The sequence below is a fragment of the Anguilla rostrata genome, chromosome 12, assembly GCF_018555375.3.
Source record: "Anguilla rostrata isolate EN2019 chromosome 12, ASM1855537v3, whole genome shotgun sequence".
Lineage (NCBI taxonomy): Eukaryota > Metazoa > Chordata > Actinopteri > Anguilliformes > Anguillidae > Anguilla > Anguilla rostrata.
This window is the reverse complement of record NC_057944.1, coordinates 10152156-10165037: the sequence shown is the minus strand read 5'-3', so window position 1 is coordinate 10165037 and position 12882 is coordinate 10152156. Positions and strand designations below refer to the sequence as shown.

At 45.4% G+C, this 12882-nt stretch overlaps 1 protein-coding gene across 1 annotated transcript in view; it reads left to right on the top strand.

Moving 5' to 3' along the window:
* The first annotated feature begins 1925 nt into the window (after positions 1-1925).
* The window catches only part of igsf5b (immunoglobulin superfamily, member 5b), a 22756-nt gene continuing 11799 nt past the window's right edge, over positions 1926-12882 (top strand). Inside the window, exons 1-4 of the mRNA XM_064303272.1 lie at positions 1926-1932; positions 3295-3603; positions 9626-9916; positions 10496-10609. Coding sequence (XP_064159342.1) covers positions 1926-1932; positions 3295-3603; positions 9626-9916; positions 10496-10609 — 721 coding nt within the window. The remainder of the gene's footprint in view (positions 1933-3294; positions 3604-9625; positions 9917-10495; positions 10610-12882) is intronic.

Below are 12882 nucleotides of genomic sequence, written 5' to 3'. Positions count from 1 at the left end.
CACCTGTACCTTGCCCTGCAGTCACCTGTAACTTGCCCTGCAGTCTCCTGTACCTTGCCTTGCAGTCTCCTGTACCCTGCCCTGCAGGCACCTGTACCTTGCCCCGCAGTCGCCTGTAACTTGCCCTGCAGTCACCTGTACCCTGCCCTGCAGTCACCTGTAACTTGCCCTACAGTCGCCTGTAACTTGCCCTGCAGTCTCCTGTACCTTGCCCTGCAGTCTCCTGTACCTTGCCCTGTAGTCACAGTAACCTGTACCTTGCCCTGCAGTCTCCTGTACCTTGCCTTACAGTCACCTGTACCTTGCCCTGTAGTCACCTGTAACTTGCCCTGGGTGCGAGTGTCTATCGCTCACCCTCTGGCTCCCCTCAGTCGCTGGTGGCCTTCTTCCAGAAGGATTCTGCCCATCCAATCGCTACTAGAGGTCACAGGTTTTTAAAAGATCTTGTACTTTCGTGTCATGCATTGTTTCCGAACTGTGATATTTACTACCCCCAGTGTGATATGTATTGATGGTATTGTGCAGTAATCTTTACTACTGCAGATGTTATGTTTGCTGGGTTGTGCAATAATTCTCGCCATACACATATAAGGAAATTGTCTGCTAGCTTAACTTTAATTATCTCCAGTGTTATATTTATTTATTGGATAGCGCAATAATTGTATTCTTTAATGTAATATTGACTAACTGGGATTGTGGAATAACCTTAATGTATTGCCTATTTGTGGGATTGTGCAACAATTTTCACCACTTCAAGTGTTATGCATATTTATTGGGTCATACAATAATTGGTGTTATACTCATTTATGGAATGGTGTAATAGCTCACCTTTAACTTCATTAGGAAAGTTTTTTTTGTTGTTGAAAAATCTTGAGGATTTGACCCAGGTCTGGTGTATACTGTAATTCTTTAGTGAAATCTAAGGGAAATTTCCATTGTATGTGGACAATGAAGTTAACCTGACTTATTCTATTGCTATGTCAACATAACTGCTTCAGCTAAAAAATCCCCCCAGCTCAGTCACTCTTTAAATAATAGATCTTTAATATGCCTACATTTCCCAGACTTGATCACTGTTCCCGTGGTCAGTTTTTCTGATAAATGAAATATGCTCTTTCTAATGAAATGCTCAAGATGGACAATTTTTCTCTCCAAGCTATAAAAATGTTTGGGCACATGAATAAAATGTAGTCTTCAAATAATAGTGTGGGTAATATTAGATATTATTTTTCTCCGCACAGAGAAGGTAACAGTATCTTTCCCCTGGGCCAAGCTCCCATCTACTCCTCCCTCGACCGTAAAACGGAACCCATTGATATTCCTCCCGCCACGTTGGTGTGATTATGAAAATTAATTAGAGAGCTGGAATTAAAGAGAGAGGCGCAGAGGAAGGGTGGGGGGAGATTAAAACGTAACACATGCTGGTCCGCCTATTTATCACCTCCCCAGTTACTGATGCTCCAGTGTTACGCTTCCATCTTTTCTTAATCACAGCCTCTCTCCTTTGAAAGTAATTAAGGGCATAATGTGCAGCCTCGGCCTAGGCAGGGTTTTTAATTTATTAATTTTTTTTTTTATCATCACAGCAGCAGTAGACAGTGCTTATTGCAGCAGCTCCCAAATTTGAACAGCTGCGTTTGTCTTCGCAATAAACCTTGATGTCCCTTTGAATTACGTTCTTCCCCCGGGCCCCTCTGCTGCACAAATCTAGATGGCACTTGTACAACCTGTGTTTGTGTACTCTTCTAATCGCCTTGGTGTTTATGTAAATGGTGTAAATCTGTGGTGGGCGTTGAACTACAGCCCTGGCCCTGTAGACAACCAGAGATGGGTATAGTGCACTGAGCTAAAGGTCAAGGTCCACAGCCATGGGATTAGTGCCAGATGCCCGTTTATTGACCGGAATATCCGGTTTTCACATTGGGATGGCAGGTATGGGTAGCATTGCTTTGGAATAGAGCTTGTTTAAGCCATGTGCTAGCTAACATAGCCAATATTGTTTGTTGTAACTTGGCCTTGACCAGGCCAAGATTTAGCCAGTTTTAATTAACGACTTTGAGACAGTGCTTTGTATGCATCAGTAACTTGACATTTGTTGAGATTATTTTTACATGGTCTGGTTTGTGGACAGTATAATGGTATAACAGTTTGAATAATTGATTGAATAATTATACTGTTAGTTTATAATCACCTCGCATCTGAACCACCCCCGGTCTGTGATCTGTGAGCAACCACCCTGCACTCCCCCCCCCCCCCCACCCCGAGGTCCACAAAAGCCCCCCCCCCCACTTCCCTTGCCGGTCCACCACCTCATTCACAGTTAACCTTATTTGCATTTAAATATGACTGTGATTGGATCCCATGGCTGCGGGTCTTTCTTTAGCTCAGCGCGCTATATCTCTGGTGCTGTATCTCTTGTTGCTGGCAGGGCTAAGTCTCCAGTTCAATGCCCATTGCAGAATTACACCAGTACCAAGCCGCAGGGAATGACATCACCGTCTGTCCCGGATATTCACATGCTCACTGACACCTCTACACTCTAGAACATTACAGTGAGGTCACTACATATTCACATGCTCACTGATACCTCTACACTCTAGAACATTACAGTGAGGTCACTACATATTCACACTCACGCCCTCTGTCTAGAACATTACTGAGCAAGACACCTAACCACTACACCTCTCACTCTAGAGCATACATGTAGGCTTGATAGCATATATCCATGCCCACTACCATTTACCATTTAGAACATTACAGTGAGGTCACTACATATTCACATGCTCACTGACACCTCTGCACTCTAGAACATTACAGTGAGGTCACTAGATATCCACATGCTCACTGACACCTCTGCACTCCAGAATATTACAGTGAGGTCACTAGACATCCACATGCTCACTGACACTCAGCACTCTAGAACATTACAGTGAGGTTGCTGTTGTGAAGAGGCCTTGGTTTCTGTCCCCAGTCCAGCAAACAAAGTTTCCCAGAATTCCCTGGTTGGAAAACGGCAACGCTTTCTAGCCTCAGCCACATGCGGTGATCCAAGAGGTCACTGTCTGTTTTTTACTGTGAGATAAATGCAAATTATTTGGCCAAAGATCATCAGAACATCAGAACCTGTCATATTACTTTGTATGTGTGTGTGTGTGTTTGTTTGTGTGTGTGTGTGTGTGTGTGTTTTTGTGTGTGTGTGTACATGCATGCTTGTGTGTGTATGTGTGTTTGTGTGTCGATGATTGGCAGTTGTTGGCAGTCCTTAAGGCCCTTGTTCTCTCTGGTGTCCAGCAGGGTTGGGCCAGGTCCAGCTCAGTCCTCCAAGCTTGGCCGTACTGCACGGCGCCCAAGCGAGGTTCAACTGCAGCACGGCCGCGCCCTGGGTGGTCATGAGCTGGTTCCTCAACGACAGGGCGGTGATAACCGTTTCGGCAAAACACGGCACCCTCTCCAACAGCGTCAGCTTTACCGTCACAAACCGCACGACCACCCGCTCCACGGTGTGGGAGCTCGTGATCTGGAACGTGACGCGCAACCACACAGGTGACGTCACCTGTGACTTCCAGAACATTGGGAGACAAACAGCAACTCTGTCTGTCCAAGGTTTGTGCACATTTCCTTTTTGCAGTCCTTCAATGTGTTTTTTGGATATATTTATGACTTAACGTGCATCATCATATAGTTACACCTGCCAGAGCAAAACAAATATTTCATAATTTGCAGGTGATGACCCTAACAAAACACAACAATGTCTAAAAATATGCTGTATATTTCACCCATTTTACCAAAATATGATAATAAAAAATGTCACACAATATATCCATTACATTTTGAGCTACAATATGATACTGTATAAATTTATAAATGGTGAAGCTTATCATCCACCAATAATGCTGCCATATTGCCAACAATAAGCACTTTGATGTTACTGGGGACTTTTTCCCAACACATACAGTGCAGTGTGTAAGTATTTTGATAGTGACACAGTTTTTGTGGTTTTGTTTGTACTCCTGCACACGGGATTTGAAATGAAACCATGAATGTGAATTTAAATGCAGATGGCTTCAGATCGAATCCAGACCGTGCTAGTGCTGACTGTAGCCACTGGCTATATAGGGTGATGTGCAATTGGCGATTGCATCACCGAGGACATCGGAGGAGTATGTCAGTTAAGCCTCCACGTTTCATTGACGTCCAGTGACTCTCGCTGGTTGATGGGGTGCCAGTGGACTGCATGCTAAAACTACATGTGAAAGGTCTTCCTCCGACTCCACCCTGTGAGAGCGTTGCCATTGTCTGTGGTGTTAAAAGAAGCAGCCAGTGACACCACGTGTTTCAGAGAACCGCTGATGTCTACAGTAGTGTTCGGTAGTAGTGTCTGCACATGTACATGGCTGTGGTTGCACATAATTGAATACTGCAAATTAGGGTGGGAATTAGACATGTGCAGCCCCAAGCTGGGCACCAAGTTTAAGTTTCGTCAAGACCGGGAGGTTAGGTGTTCAAATCTCAAGCGTGGTTTAGATTAATCCTTCAGCAATGTAAGTTACATAAACAGTCCCAGTATACGTCAATGAATAAAATGAATGTTGAAGCATGTAATTTGTTATTAAAATGAAAGGTCGAACAGAAGGCTGAAGTTGTGGGACCCCAGCTGGGGCTGTTTCTTTTGGTGCACTGATATGCCCTGTGGTGTTTATCGAATCCTGGGTCTGACGGTGCAGATTATATCAGAGTCTCTCGGGTGCTGCGCATAATTAACTCATTTTTGCCAATTGGGTGCTTGCAGTCTGCCTGCACAGGCACTGCGGTAATTTGGCATGACTCAGGGGGTTGACTGTAGAGAGGAGAGGGGGATGACTGCAGAGCGGAGAGGGGGATGACTGTAGAGAGGAGAGAGGGATGACTGTAGAGAGGAGAGGGGGATGACTGTAGAGCGGAGAGGGGGATGACTGTAGAGAGGAGAGGGGGTGACTGGGGGTACTGAGAGAGGAGAGGGGATGACTGCAGAGGGAGAGGGGGTGACTGTAGAGAGGAGAGGGGGATGACTGTAGAGAGGAGAGGGGCCTGACTGTAGTGAGGAGAAGGGACTGACTGCAGAGAGGAGAGGGGGTGACTGTAGAGAGAGAGAGGGGGATGACTGTAGAGAGGAGAGGGGGATGACTGTAGAGAGAGGGGGATGACTGTAGAGAGGAGAGGGGGATGACTGCAGAGCGGAGAGGGGGATGACTGTAGAGAGGAGAGGGCTGACTGTAGAGAGGAGAGGGGGATGACTGTAGAGAGGAGAGGGGGATGACTGCAGAGCAGAGAGGGGGATGACTGTAGAGAGGAGAGATAGCAGGACTGCCCCCCTCTCATTGTGCATGTGTGAAGTTCAATCGATCAGGTGGCTGCAGCCTACCTTATACGGCATGTGAAATATACGCCCAGCTCTGGGGGGACCACAGAGGGAAAAGAATCAATGCGCTTTCCTGCACTCTCCTGAACTGGATGCTGCATTGATGAGGTGAGATTGTGAATGAGGAAGTGGGACTCTACTATCTAAATAAGGAAAAAAATGGGCATCAGGGTAGAATTTACAAAAACACACAAAACACCAAACGAGTTCATGTGTCTGAAGGGTAGTTGAGTAAGGCTGAACACGCATAGGTTTGTGATGTCCATGACGCCTTTGATCTGAACATTAAAATGCCGGCTTTCTTTTGTTCTTTCCTCGTTTATTTTATTATGCATCGCCGGAGTAGCCTTATCTGAGAAATCCAAATGGAGATTTTGTGGATTCTGAGGCTCTGTGGCTCTCGGGAAAGATTGGGCAAAAGCTTACTAAGCAGAGGGAGATACCCATCTGAGCTTTCAGCAATATTTACTGTCTTACTGTTGCAAACGGCCTCTTTTTAAACAAATGAATCCTCTCAAATAGTTGTTGATGGACTAGAATCCAGTCCAGTTTTTAAAATATTTAAGCACATCAAATTACACTCGGAACATAATATTTTAAAATCAGTTTTCAACTTGTGGTTTTTCTCTTTTCCTTCAAATCTGGAATTCCCATTCATAACTGTAGACCTGCCTCGCCGCTGCTGTGTCCTCCATGGCCTTAGAAGAGCACACACAGGCATGTGCTCTCCTGTGAAGAGTGTCCTGTCAGCCACCAGTCTCTTTCTCTCTGCAGTCACCAGCTAAGACGTGTAATTGGAGGACAATTCATGCGCAGCTGGAGCAGACAGACCAGCTAATCATCCAGAAGAGGACAGACTACAGGCAGCCAATCATCCAGAAGAGGACAGACTACGGGCAGCCAATGATCCAGAAGAGGGCAGACTACAGGCAGCCAATGATCCAGAAGAGGACAGACTACAGGCAGCCAATCATCCAGAAGAGGACAGACTACAGGCAGCCAATCATCCAGAAGAGGACAGACTACAGGCAGCCAATCATCCAGAAGAGGACAGACTACAGGCAGCCAATCATCCAGAAGAGGACAGACTACAGGCAGCCAATGATCCAGAAGAGGACAGACCACAGGCAGCCAATCATCCAGAAGAGGTCATTTCTCCAGGGCCAATTATGTGGACCCCCCATGGAGCTGCTCACAGTCAGTAAGCAAAGCAAAAAACTGGCCACCACTAATTGGCCCAAATGAAAAAGGTTCAGTCAAAATATGTGGTAAAGTGGTGAGCCTTCAGCTTTAACAAGGATCTTAAAAAAGAAACCCAATCATACTTAACCATCTCTACTCTCATCTCCTAAAACTCAATTTAAAAACCTTCATCTGTAACAAGAACCAACCTTAAAAAGAAACCAAATCATCCTTAACCATCTCTACTCTCATCTCCTAAAACTCAATACAAATAAATGTTTTGTCAACATTATTTTAAAGTGACTTAATATTTCCTAATAAATATATTCAAATGCGTCTATCCACTCGGACTGTACAGGCCGTGTGTGGATTAGTTATGGTGTGATACTACCGAAAGAAGGAAAAAAGAAATTGAGAGAGATGAACAGAGGGGTCGTGGAAGAAGGGGAGACAGACTGAGGGAGAGAAGGGGGGAGGGGAGAAGAGAAAGAGGTCTTTTGCATCATTATACCTTTGTTTTGGATTTTTTTCTTTTATGGATTTTTTATGTCAGGATTTCTTTAATTTTTTTTCCTGCATTTGTTTTTATGACCTGAGAACCTGAATTATGCTACTCATGACTATGCGAAGAGCGCAAACTACTCTTAGAACTTTGCGATTCTACTGAAAGACATAACAAATGTGCTTATGACCACACGCAAAGTCTCTCGACCTCCCGCCCCCCGCCAGAAGTAGTTTTGCTTTATGCTTACTGAGCTAATTCCCCTCTGGCCTCTTCAAAAAATGACAGCTCAGCTGAAACCATGCGGAAGAGGGAGCGAAGCCATTGACCCATTGGCTTTAATGTATTTTACGGAGAGGGGGCCTTTTTATCGACGGTGCTACAAATTCCCCCTGACACGCATGCAGCGCCATTAGCAGAAGCATACAGCATACGGCGGATAAAGCGCTCGGCCGTAGATGCGGAGGATCTCTCCGGGCTGACAGCCCCCCCCCTTTAATTAACCGCGAAGCCCGGCCGCTGACCGTCAGCATCTCTGACCATGATCTGTGGCACCTGGGTTCAAATTTATGGGGGTGGGGGGGAGGGGAGGGGAGGCGATGGCCACAAATTGCCGCGAAATGCCAACAGTCCAGTCTCACGCTTGCGTTTAATTATCAGATGTCGATCCGCAGAGACGGTACCGTGCATGCAAATGTGTGCAAATACATGCGCACCCATTGGTCTACTCTGCACGCGCGATTACAAACCCCTCAGCACACTCCCACTGCAAGCGTGCGCCACTGAAAGACTTGCTTATATTAGTCTTGTGCCTTTTTCACCGCGACCTTAGTTTTCTGTGAAAGGGACATCGACGGGAAGCCTGTCCACGCGTTTGAACCGTCAGCGATGGTGTTTGGCTACACCATCCCAGACGCTATGGTCCTACAGAGAGGAAAAGTTGCCTCCTGTACTGTACGTCCCTCTGGAAAAGAACAGCTGCTGAATGAATGCAAGGCAATGGATGAATTGCATTTAAAAAAGCGTTTCCCGCCACAACTACATTTGTTGGGGTATGGCGAGTTGGCAATAGAGAAGGTGCCAAAAAGCAGAGCTAGCACTGGTTTTGTTCTGCTGAGAGAACCCGCCCACCTATGGGTATTGGTTGCACAGCTTTGATGGATAGCAAGGCAAAAGACCGATGGTTCTAGCTGTGATCCTCTCTAACATGCCACCACAGAGCCTCCACAGAAAACCATTGTTTATGATGTGCTGCCCCACGTGCAAAAATTTAATCTTTTAGGGCCCCTTAAATTGTGTCTGCAGAGCACCAATTTTCCTGCCAAGGGTCCCAGTGAAAAAAAATAAAAATGACAGCAGTTATTAAGGTGAGATTCACTCCCTCAGAAAAGCCCTCTTGCAGCAGATCTAGACAATGCTGCAAAGATACAAAAAAGCCATCATTATTCTTTATAACATAAATGGCAGTTAAACCTTATTATTGGGGATAATTGAGACTGGAGGATTGGGAGAACCATTGCTGGGGAGAAAGGGGTCACATCTTTCAAAATTAGACTGTCAGCTGTTCGCATATTTTTAGGTCAATTAATTCTTTGGCATAGTTCATCTACTGAACAGTCTTAGGTACTCAAGCAGCATTTTCAAGCTAATGAACTTAGTCCGTTTATGTAAAAATTATACAAGCATTACTCTGCAAGTCAACACCAATTGCATATTGGAAAATCCCACGCTGTTTTTAAAAACTGAATTCAAATGGTCATGCTGGCATGTGGTATCTGATATTTAGCTTTGGTTATTGCCTTTGAGAGACAGGCAATATAATTTGATCTGGCAAACTTGCTCTGTTTGACTGTAGGAATGCTCTCTCTCTCTCTCTAGCCCTGTTTTGCCCTACTCAAACATCAAAGGAAACATCTTTGGGGCAATTAGAGTCACATTGAGGGTCTTGCCAGTGTGTATAAACCAGAGATGCCCTGCAGTTTTCTCTCCCAAGAAAGTTTTATAACTGTATTACCTTCTGGAGGAAACACAGAACACCCAAACAATTGGGGGCCAGAGGCCCAGCATGGCTACAGAATGCCACAAAGATTGAGCTCTTTTTAATTTTAAGTTTGAATGCAATCTGTGACATTTATTGGAAATCATTGATTGAAAATCTTGATGTCTATATAGATAATGATTGTTGAAGCCTTACAGTTGAAATCTACATTCTTAGAAGCAGTTCCAATTTCAAGCAGAAATCAGCACGATGCAATGTGGTTTTGTTGTATGGAAAATTTTTTACCTGAAGGTGGAGATTATCAAGGAATTACTTGACTACAAATATCACCTCCATTGTTAGGAGCAGAAGTAAACTTAGTTTAGAGGTACTCAATAGCAGAGCTGGATTAACGCCTACCATATTCATGTTTGGCTCGTGTTATGAAGAGGCTAAAACCATGAATCTTTTAACAATGATATCATACTGTAAAGCACTACCTTGCCAACGAAATGGTGAAAAACCCAACGTCATACGTGGCCTAACCGTCTTTATTTCCCTGCAGTGGCAGGGACCGTGGTCATCGACGGCGGAAACGTCACCGGGCGGAAGGGCGGGCGCGTGCGCTTTCGGTGCCAGGCCTCCGACTGGTACCCCGCGCCGACGTTAACCTGGGCGTTAGCGGTGAACCAGGAAGTGAACAACTACACCACCAGCCACGCCGCCGCGCCCGACGGCCTGTTCCGGTCCACCAGCACCCTGGACGTCCTCGCCGTGGTGGACACGTGGGTGCAGTGCCAGGCCTCCGTGCCCGCCCTCCCCGCGCCCAAAACCCACCGCGTCTTCCTCACCGTCGGTGAGAGCGAGCCCGCCTCCGCTCCTCTTGCCAATCCACACGCCCCAGCGCACCCACTTCAGGAGGGTAGATTATGCAGGAAATCATTTCTGATACACATTTGTGCTGCCCACATGTCCTCAGAGAGCCAAGGCAGGTTCAGAAATGTAAAATTCCTCCCCAGTATTTTTTGTTCCAATCACCTAGACTAATTAGTGCAATTCCTCAACCAGGAGGTTGTTAGTGAAATTGCTGTGTAAAATGTTGTGCAAGTTGCTCTGGATAAAATGCCTGCAATGCAATGAAATCAGCGGGCTGAGTGCATGGGTGGAAGAAACGCACGGCAGGACTTCTGCTTTCTGACCCCCGGACTTTCCTCCTCTGCCCACAAGTGCGTGATGGCAGTGGGAGAGAGCCAAACTACTTTTTGGGGAGTAAAATCCTCGGTAAAATCAGAAGGAAACTGCAAAAAAAGGTGCCTACAAAAGTGGACCGCGAGGGGGTGGATAATGGACCGGACTGGGTCTTTTTATTCTCGAAGCGTTCGTCACTGCACGCACCTCTGAAATGATTTAACAACCCCAGTTTGTTCGCTCGCAGGTCCTGGGGGAGACGACCAGACGGTGCTGATAGCGGTTGTGGTGTCCGTGTTGACCATCCCACTGCTCGTGCTACTCATCATCGCCCTCATCTGCTGCTGCGTAAATGAAAGAAGTAAGCAGTTTTTTTTTTTTAAACTTTAAAACACAAGGCCCTCTGCTATAGTTTACACGGGCAGGAAGAGAAGAATAAAGGTTTAACGAAGAATGTTTTGAGCTGTGGCGCGCAGCACGGAAAACATCAAGGGCGAACATTAGCATATGTGGAACTTTAATCCCGTCAGCAGAAAAAAAAAAACATTTTCAAAAAGTGCTGGCGTTCGGTTTACAACGCCTCCCGCCAGTCTGCCTGGAAAGAGCAACGCGCTGTTCAGAGACAGTGGAATGATCAGTGTTAATTCAACTCTAACAGAGTCCATATGAGTCCAATAGGGGCCGTGTACTCTGTAAGAGTTGATTCAACACTGGACATTTTACTGCGCAGGTCAGGGGACAGCTTCCTTCAGCTTCACTGGCAGAGTAAGCAGTGAATGACTGGACAAGCGGCAAACCACATGAATGATATTAATTATGATTAGGACAGTAATATACAGTGCAGAGGTGGGGTATTTTTTGATTACAATTGCACAAACACCAAAAAAAGAACTAAACATGAATTTAAAAAAAAGAGGAAATACTGCCATAAACATTAAACTATGTACCGTAGCATCTGGGACTGTGATTAGTTCCCTAAATAAATTTAGATGTGTTATCTAAATGTTTTAAAATGGGTAACGCATTCTCACGGCGAAATTGAAAAACTCCATAATTAAAAAAGAGAAAAACCGGTGACTCCATCTTTCTTTGGCCTGGACTGAATGAATATTTAACCTCAGATAAGGTTGGCAGCTAAATTAAAATGTCAATTTTTGATTTTCAGTTTGGTAGATAGAGGGGAGGCTAGTTAAGCTAAGAACGACAGCGGTTCTGTCAGTAGAGGCAGAAAGGAAAGACCTTGTGAGGACCGAGGCGAACAGAAGACTGTCGGCTTGCCGCTCAACCGGCTGGAGCTTTACGGACCCCTTTCTCTGTCTGCAAGCCACCGACTCAGAGAGTACATGCCTGGCCGCCCTCCTAGCAGAGATGTTCTCTCTCTCGTTCTGAAGAGGGCTCTTGAAATGATTTTCCTGAGCCACAAAGCGGCCTGCTGGTGTGTGATAACAGAAGTACCCCTGAGTCATGTTTTTGGGTTCCCTAATCCCTGTGACTGGTGGAAATGGGGGGAAGGGGGGGGGGATTTTGAGTATTATTGTAATGCAGTTATTGTATTAATATGTACCCTAAGCAAAAAATAAGATAGGTGCTGATTGCTGTGATTTTTGATACCCTGACACGTAGGGGACAGGGTGTGTTTGAAACACAACAAACATAACATCCTGTCTCAGCGAGAGGATGTTTGCTGTCCTCCCACGGCTTTGCACCATCTGTACGATCGCCGTGTAAGGGTTTTCACCCCCCCCCCCCTTCCCCTTCCCGCCCCCACACCCCACACCACCCCCCCTAAAGAAAAATCGTGCAGTAAGGAAAGCAATGATGCTGCGCGATAAGATTCATTAACGCTCAGCACTGTCTCCCGTTCTGAGATTTAAAAGCCTCCTCCGGCTACAGTTACACTTCCCCGAACAAACAATCACCAATATGTGTGCTGTCGCTGCAGACAGTTTCAGAGACCCCACGGGCAAACGAAGGGGGGGAGACGGAGAGAACAGCTCTAAAGCTCCTGGGGTAGAGCGTGCTGCTCATTCTGTCTGTCCCACTGCTCATTAGAACGGGAACCTGTTTAGAATATTTTTAAAAATTCACACAGAAAGAGAGTGGTCTCTGACTCTAAACTCCTGTTTATTAAATAGTTTTTGATTTGATTTTGATGTTATGATGTCACAGTATCATAATTCTATTGCCCTGGTAACATAAGAAACAGAATGCCACTGTCATAAAAGATTCTATCAACAGCACACATATTCAGGGTTTCTTCTAGGCAAACGTTCTGGACATAGGACATTCACTATACTCTTGTGCTTAGCTGTGGTTTGAGCAATCTCTGCTACTGTAGAGAAGAATCACACAGCCCGGCATTTCTGCAGAAAGCTTCACCGTTTTGCCATTTTGGAATTTTGCTTGTGTGTACCATGAGCTTAAACTCATTTTTAAGAGTGTGCAAGAATGTTAATGAAGCTATTTGTTCCTTCTTTAATTGTGAAGGCTTTTCTTTGACGTTTGTATGCAGTCGATTAAGAGGTAAAACTCAAATCATTATGTTTATTGTATGAAACCCAATATTGTTCTGGTTGTGCTGTGATTGACACGCAGTGTTTGATTGATTCATTGTTACGTCACAGCCTAGAATAC